This window comes from Triticum dicoccoides, chromosome 2A (assembly GCF_002162155.2).
Source record: "Triticum dicoccoides isolate Atlit2015 ecotype Zavitan chromosome 2A, WEW_v2.0, whole genome shotgun sequence".
NCBI classification, from domain to species: domain Eukaryota; kingdom Viridiplantae; phylum Streptophyta; class Magnoliopsida; order Poales; family Poaceae; genus Triticum; species Triticum dicoccoides.
In genome coordinates, this window is record NC_041382.1 from 204,493,283 (window position 1) to 204,500,994 (window position 7,712).

General features: G+C 46.8%; 1 protein-coding gene across 1 annotated transcript; it reads left to right on the top strand.

The window, feature by feature from the left end:
• Positions 1 to 266: 266 nt before the first annotated feature.
• Positions 267 to 6,682, top strand: LOC119359282 (G-type lectin S-receptor-like serine/threonine-protein kinase At4g03230). The gene is made up of 8 exons (XM_037625547.1): positions 267 to 617; positions 2,431 to 2,566; positions 2,643 to 2,851; positions 4,941 to 5,009; positions 5,359 to 5,569; positions 5,651 to 5,888; positions 5,982 to 6,132; positions 6,212 to 6,682. Exons 1-8 carry the CDS (start codon positions 267 to 269, stop codon positions 6,521 to 6,523), a joined length of 1,677 nt encoding a protein of 558 aa, XP_037481444.1. The 3' UTR covers positions 6,524 to 6,682.
• The last annotated feature ends 1,030 nt before the right edge of the window (positions 6,683 to 7,712 follow it).

Consider the following 7,712-nt stretch of genomic DNA (forward strand, 5'->3'; position numbering starts at 1 on the left):
GGAAAACAAAGAAGCATGCACGCATCTCCGGATTTCCATGCCCTTGCAGCAAAACCATCTTTGACGACCGAGTGGACGAACATGCGAACACATCCGTGGACTGCGTAGTCACTGTCTCACTGTACAGTGAACTAGTGTTACGGTCAAGCTTGTATTCTCTGTCCTTACACGCATGCAAACGGAACGAAAGAACATTCAAAGGGAGCAGGCCAGCCAGCAGGGCGAGCTGAAGTGCTTTCTGGTGCGCGGCAATTACAACGAGGGCCATGGCCACCCGTGTCCGTGTGCAAGCACTAGCTCTTCTTCCCCTGTTCCTTCTCTTCTCCCCTGTGCCCGCAGCTGATAGCATCAGCGCAGCCTCTCCCGTCGCCGATGGCCAGACGCTCGTTTCTGCCGGTGGGGTCTTCGAGCTTGGATTCTTCACCCCGCCGGCCTCGACGGCGAGGTTCTTGGGCATCTGGTACAAGGGTATCGCTCCTCTTACTGTTGTCTGGGTGGCCAACCGGGAAGCTCCCATCACCGCCGGCACCACCGCGAGCTTGGCCATCAACGGCACCGGCAGCCTGGTTCTCGCCGACCAGTCGGGACGCGAGTTCTGGTCGTCGCCGCCGTCAAACGTAACCAGCAGCACCCCGGTGGCCCAGCTCATGGACAGCGGCAACTTCCTGCTTCAGGACGCCAATGGCACGGGGCCGGTTCTGTGGCAGAGCTTCGACTACCCGTCCGACACTCTGCTCCCGGGCATGAAGCTCGGGTGGCACCTCACCACGGGGCTCGACCGGTACCTGACGACGTGGGCGAGCCCCGGCGACCCGTCGCCTGGCGACTACACGTTCGCGATCGGCATCCGCGGCGTGCCGGAGGGGTTCATCAGGTACAACGGCACGGCGCCGGTGTACCGGAACGGGCCGTGGAACGGCCTGCGGTTCAGCGGCGAGCCGGAGATGGCGCCGGACAACGGCAACTTCCGGTTCGAGTTCGTGGCCAACGGCACCGACGCCTACTACACGTTCCTGGTAGACGGCGGCGGCGGCGACGTGGTCTCGAGGTTCGTGCTGAACCAGTCGAGCCTGCAGCGCTACGTGTGGCTGCAGCAGCAGCAGGCGTGGAGCCTCTACTGGGCGCTGCCCCGGGACCAGTGCGACCGCTACGCGCAGTGCGGCGCCTACGGCGTCTGCGACGCGAGCGCCTCGCCGATGTGCGGCTGCCCCGCCGGGTTCGCGCCGGCCTCGCCGCGGGAGTGGGCGCTGAGGGACGGCTCGGCCGGGTGCGCGCGCAGGACGCGGCTCAACTGCACCGGGGACGGCTTCCTGCCGCTGCGGGGCGTCAAGCTGCCCGACGCCACGAACGCGACGGCGGACGCCAGCGTCAGCCTCGATCAGTGCCGGCAGCGGTGCCTGGCGAACTGTTCTTGCCTGGCCTACTCTGCGTCGAGCATCAAGGGGGGCGAGAGCGGCTGCATCATGTGGAGCTCGTCGTTGATCGACGTCAGGCAGTTTGATTCCGGCGGGCAGAACCTGTTCGTTCGTCTCGCGGCGTCCGATTTACGTATGGATCTCCTCTCCTCTCCTCTCGTTTTAATCTCTCTATAATAATATATATCATGCAATTGATTTTCTTGTGACGCAACATCAGATCATCGCACATTCCATTTAATCTCATCACAAATTAATAAAAAAAAAAGAAGTTCAGGCTTCTGAGAGGTTAGGATGTGCACACTTCGGGTCTAGATGGTTTGATCTGAATGTGCAAAGAATGGGCACTCTTCTAGAGGACACACACATTTTGACCATTTAGTCGTGATTGAAACTTTCAAGAGTTAGCTGCTTGGATTCTTCTGAAAAAGGAATCAGCAACTTGGATTGCCCAGGACCCTTTAGACTTGTTGTAGAAAAGGATCAGTCATGGTGTCTGCTAACCCATGGCTGCTATGTGCCCATCAGCAATACTGCAATGGTTCTTTATTTAGACTGAAACTGAAGTGACTAGTGCTCTGGCACATGAAACACTGGTTGTCAGTTGTTTCTTTCACTCACAAAGTGGCGAGTAATTAGGATGTATCCCCCTGCTCATGCATTTTTATTGCTTCTCAGGTTAGGCAATATAAGAGAAATATCAAAAAATAAATCAAAATGCCAGGAAAATAAATCAAAAGTTAGCGCAATACCTATTAGTTTTGTATGGATAAACATAGTTCAAATTCTACATCCGAACAGGGTAACATACTGCAAGACTGCAAGTCCTCGGTTCTCAAAAATACTGTTTCCAGTCAGTCATGATCGTTAATTAATACCGAGACTTAGAACTTTGAGGGGGGTTTCTTGCTTTCAGAACAACATCGTTCGGTCCTTTAGTCGTCGACGCACAAATTCCATCCAGCACACTGAAATGCAGAATACTACCGCTTAGTGACTTGCTAACCTTTCCAAGGTGGCCTTGACAGCTTCCAATGGAGACAATCCCAGCAGGAGAAACACAGCAATTGCTATTGGCCTCAGCTTATCCGGTCTTCTTCTTTTCGGCCTCAGCGTATTCTTTATGTGGACTAAGTTCTTCACAAGAAAAGGTGCGCCTGAATTTCGAATTAGTCTCTAATATTTCATACACAAGAAAGGTAAATTTTACCATCTGCAAACCTGCAGGGAGGTACCAGAGCACACGACGGCTCACCTCATTCGACTCGAGCAACCCTCTCGCTCCGGTCCAAGACAGGAGCATGGAAGACGAGTCGAGTCAGAGCAAAGGACTACATGATGTCACTCTCTTTGACATGGCCATGATTGCCTCCTCCACCGACAACTTCGCGGCGTCGGCCAAGCTCGGCGAAGGCGGTTTCGGCGCGGTCTACAAGGTAAACATTGCCGGTGGCGGAGCTTCACGGGGTCAAAGGGGGCCATTGCCCCCTCTACTCTAAGAAAACTCTTAAGTGTATCTCTAATATTATTAGGTTTACAGTTTAGCTACATAACAGTAGCCTGATTTTCTATTTTTGGTTCAGTTGATTTTCCTTTACTCCGAACATGCACGCATGGGCGAATTGCCTTGAAGTAGCTGTATGCATGGCTGCATGGGGTGCCATGCGTCTATCCCTGTACGCTGCACTTTTTGCCCTTTTTCTGCGTGTTAGTTTCTTTTATGCGTACGTGTGTGTCTATGTTGCTTTTTTTTTGTCGGTTTGGTTTTATATGGGTATTTTTGGGACGTTGGGTGAATGTAAATGCATAGACTCAAGTACTATAAAAATGAGTGTGAATTACAATAAAGTGTGAAAACTTTAGTAATCTTATTTAGTTTTAGTTTTATTTTATTTTCCACTCTAGCTTCTTGCAAGTTGCCTGAATTTCAAATTTGGATCTGTCGATTTTCTGACCATTAATTTCTGCTCTGAGATTCATGCTGCATTTTTTTACTGTGCTCTGATGTTTGTTGTGCTGGGCTTGTTTTTTTTTTTTTTGACTGACCCGATAGGTGGGTCTATCGATTTGCTACTAGGCCAAATCCTATTAATTATGTGATCCGGCCCTCATCTCTTCCTTTGTTTGTTTTATGTTATTTCCGTTTTTATGTGTTTTTTGCTTTTTTTTGTTAGTCGGTTTTTATTTTTATTTTGTAGGTATTTTTGGGATGTTAGATGAGTGTAAATGTATACACATAAATATTATGCAATATGTGTGAAAATTATATAATTCTATGATAATGTGCTATCGTAAAAAACAACTAATTATTCTTTGCATACTGCAAAATGTGCAATTTTGGTGCAAATGTTGTGCAAGTTTTTCTTTCTTTCTTTTTAAAGGGTGATACCAATGTCACTAATCCATTTTTTCCTTTAAAACTTCATTATTTTAATTTTTTTAGTTATTCTTTTATTCTTCATTAAGTTAATAACAATGTGCTTAGGACACTTTTATTGAAAGTTTCATTATTGTCTGCTTATTCTTGCATATTTGGAAAAAGCGCAATTTGTATGTAAATTTTGTGCAAATTTTTTCATTGTTTATTTTAGACTTTTGCTTGTGTGTAATTATAAATGCAAGTACAAAATAATATGTGTGTAGTTGTAGTAAAATGTGAAAATTGCACTATTATATGATTATTCTTTGCATATTTGAAAAGGTGCAATTTTAGTGCAAGTTGTGTGCAAGTTTGGGAAGGTTTTACATTTTAATTTTCTTTCTTCGTAAATGGTTTCATTATTTCTTATAAAAATTCACTATTTTGATTATTTTGTTTTTTTTCTAAAATGTTAATACGAATGCGACAAATTCATTCTTCCATAGAAAAACTTCATTTTTTAGGTTTTATTTCATTTTTTATTTTGTTTCAGTTTTCATTTTCTTTTCTGTTGTAAGGATAATACATTACCAATGTCACTAATCCATTACTTTTTAGAAAGCACTTCCTTTTAGTTTTTATTGTTTGTTTTAGAAAAAAAAATGTGTGTAAGTATGAATGCAAGTACTAAATAATATGTGTGCAAATTATAGTAGAATGTTAATATTGCACTATTATATGCTAATTCTTTGCATATTTGGAAAAGTGCAATTTCAGTGCAAGTTGTGTGCAAGTTCTGAAATGTTTTTATTTCTTCTTAAAGGGTTTTATTCTTTCTTAGAAAACTTCATTATTTGATTTTGCTTTATTTTTTATTTTCTTTATTCTGAAAGGGTAATACTAGTGCCACGAATTCATTCTTCCATAGAAAACTTCATTTTTTATACTTTTTGTGTTTTATTTTGTTTTTTGTGTGTTAGTTTTCTTTTCTTTTTCTTTTGTAAGGATAATACCGATCTCACTAATCCATTACATTTTAGAAAAAATCAAGTGCTATCAAATAGTTGTAATCCTTTAATTTTTTACTTTGCTACGATCATGTGACTATTTAATTATGTATTATCATTTCTAGCCAAGTTTAAACAGTATAATCATGAATCACCCAGCATGCAAAACTTGCATTCATGGGCATGCAGCACGCATCCAGCCTGGGTCCCGGTGTTGGGCTTGTGTACGTGAGCATGCACGCATGCGGCCGGGATCTTGGTGGTGGGCTTGTATTCGTGAGCATGCACACATGCCGCTTGTGTACACGTGAGCGCGGTGGTAAAAAATTGACTGACCCCAAAATCTGTTCAGGCGACTTGCCAAAAAACAAAAACCAGTCAAACTTACACATAGTAAAGTCAGTCCCTTAAATTTAATATCAAAGATTTCTCATAGTTCATGCATAACTTATCTTCTTCGCCCTCTCAACTCTGATTGCCCACTCAACAATCTTCATCAAGCTTCGCCACTGCATTGCAACATTTCATCGATAGATATGAGGTAAGAAAGTGAAAACAAACGGTTGGATCGATGCAGGGTGAGCTTGGGGGAGGGCAGAAGGTGGCGGTGAAACGGCTGTCCAAGTACTCGACGCAGGGGCTGGACGAGTTCAAGAACGAGGTGGTGCTCATCGCCAAGCTCCAGCACGTGAACCTGGTCAGGCTCTTGGGCTGCTGCGTCCATGGAGAGGAGAGGATCTTGGTGTACGAGTACATGGAGAACAAGAGCCTGGACACGCTGCTCTTCGGTACGTTGTGCTTGTATAAGTTTGTAGCCATGTTGCTATATACTGCGGTGAGTTCACAGATGAAATTATGTGTTTGAGCAGATAAGGCTCGATCGGCGCAACTGGATTGGTCGAAGCGGTTTGACATCGTACTGGGCGTCGCACGGGGGCTCCTGTACCTGCACCAGGACTCGAGGTTCAAGGTCATCCACCGGGACCTCAAGGCCGGCAACGTCCTCCTCGACGGGGACATGAACCCCAAGATCTCCGACTTCGGCGTCGCCAGGATCTTCGGCGGCGACGGCGCCGACTCACACACCCGAAGGGTCGTCGGGACATAGTAAGTGAAGGTCGCATTCGGCGCCGACAGTTTTGTACTAGTATTTTCGATGCGACGGCGAGCTGACCGACGCGCTCGTGTGCATGCATGCAGCGGGTACATGTCCCCCGAGTACGCCATGGACGGCGTCTTCTCGGTCAAGTCCGACGTGTTCAGCTTCGGCGTGCTGGTGCTGGAGATCGTCAGCGGCAGGAAGAACCGGGGAATGTGCAGCAGCGGCGAGCAGACGAGCCTGCTCGGCCACGTGAGTCACTCAGAACTAATCGACCCATCTGTTGATGAGAAAGAGATGGTGGTAACGTGAGTGTGCTGTGCATGGGCAGGCATGGAGGCTGTGGAGAGAGGGCAACGCGCTGACGCTGCTAGACGAGGCGATGGCCAGCGGCGGCGGCGGCCGGGAGTCGGAGGAGGTGCTGCGGTGCGTGCAGGTCGGGCTGCTGTGCGTGCAGGAACGGCCGGAGGACCGACCGCACATGGCCACGGTGTTCCTGATGCTGGCCAACCTGAGCGTGGTGATGCCACAGCCGAGGCACCCGGGCTACTGCAGCGACCGGGGATCGACCTCCACCGACGGCGACTGCTCCTTGAGCTGCACCGCCAATGAAATCACCCTCACCGTCGTCGAGGGCCGGTGACACCACGCTGCATTCGGTTTCGGTTAGCTTGGCGATGATACTTCGGTAATTGTATTACCCAAATCACATGTGGCACAAGCGTGACACAAAATAACACCACCCTGACGTAAAAATTGTATTAAAAAAACCCCAAAACTGAAACTTGCCATCAAATAGAAAGCTAACATGCTTCACAACTAAAGTTGTCACCCTCGGATAACTGAAGTTGCCATAAGAAAACGTCAGGATGAAATTGCTTCGTGTCACACGTGTGTTATTTATCAGTCATTGTATTATATTGACTTTAATTTTGCTTTGACTCTGCTATATACTACTCCCTCCATTCCACAATGTAGTGCTTTCTCTATCTCCGTGCTTCAAATTTGACCATAAATTTAACTATCAAGACCAACTGCGGCGGGGACAAAAATTATATCAGTGAATTCATATTCGAAATAAGTTTTCAATTATATAATTTTTTCTCCCGCCGCAGTTGGTCTCGTTGGTTAAATTTATGGTCAAAGTTGGACCTCGAAAAGCGCGGGCGCATTATATTTTAGAATAGAGGGAATACTAGCAAATATTTCAGGATGATTTCGATATATACTATATTAACCAAACTTAACTAGGTGGTCATATTTTACTGTGTTTCTACATTTGATAACTGAGAGTAACTATAGCAGATTCCTCGAACCAGCAGCCTCCAAAATCATCTTCGGTTGCATTTCAAATTTGTTTGGAGGCTGCCGTGCTTACGTGCAAACTCCTATTTCAGGCGTTCCAAGACGGCACACTCCCTTTTGGCGTTCGTTAAACCCGATGTCGCAGGAGCAGACTCTAGTCCTCGTCAAGAACTCGGGTTGTAGGTGGCTCCTCCTCCTTCTTGATGGAGGCGGCCACAGAAGTCGCCTAGCTCCTGTACAACCCGCTGAAGGGGGATGGATATCCATGGAAGGAGGAAGCCGCTCCGCCGTGCGTGTTTGAAGCTTCCCTACGGGTGAGGGAGTGGTGCTGGCACGGTCTTGAACTAAATTGCCAAAAACCATCACAATTAAGACAAAAAATGTTCGAAACCACCAAAACGCTAAAAGTTTTCAAGAACCACCGTTTTGGGTAAAAGTTTGCGGAAAACACTGAATGAGCGATTGACCGTGTTTTGACGGGATCCCCGATACGCGGGTCCCACTGTCAGTGTCCACGTGGTATGGGT

Bases quoted from the DNA above. Each gene is read 5' to 3' on its own strand.
- LOC119359282 (XM_037625547.1), top strand. From the start codon at position 267: ATGGCCACCCGTGTCCGTGTGCAAGCACTAGCTCTTCTTCCCCTGTTC. The intron at 2,852-4,940 runs GTAAACATTGCC...TGAATCACCCAG, and splicing joins GTTTCGGCGCGGTCTACAAG to CATGCAAAACTTGCATTCAT. The intron at 5,889-5,981 runs GTAAGTGAAGGT...GCATGCATGCAG, and splicing joins CGAAGGGTCGTCGGGACATA to CGGGTACATGTCCCCCGAGT.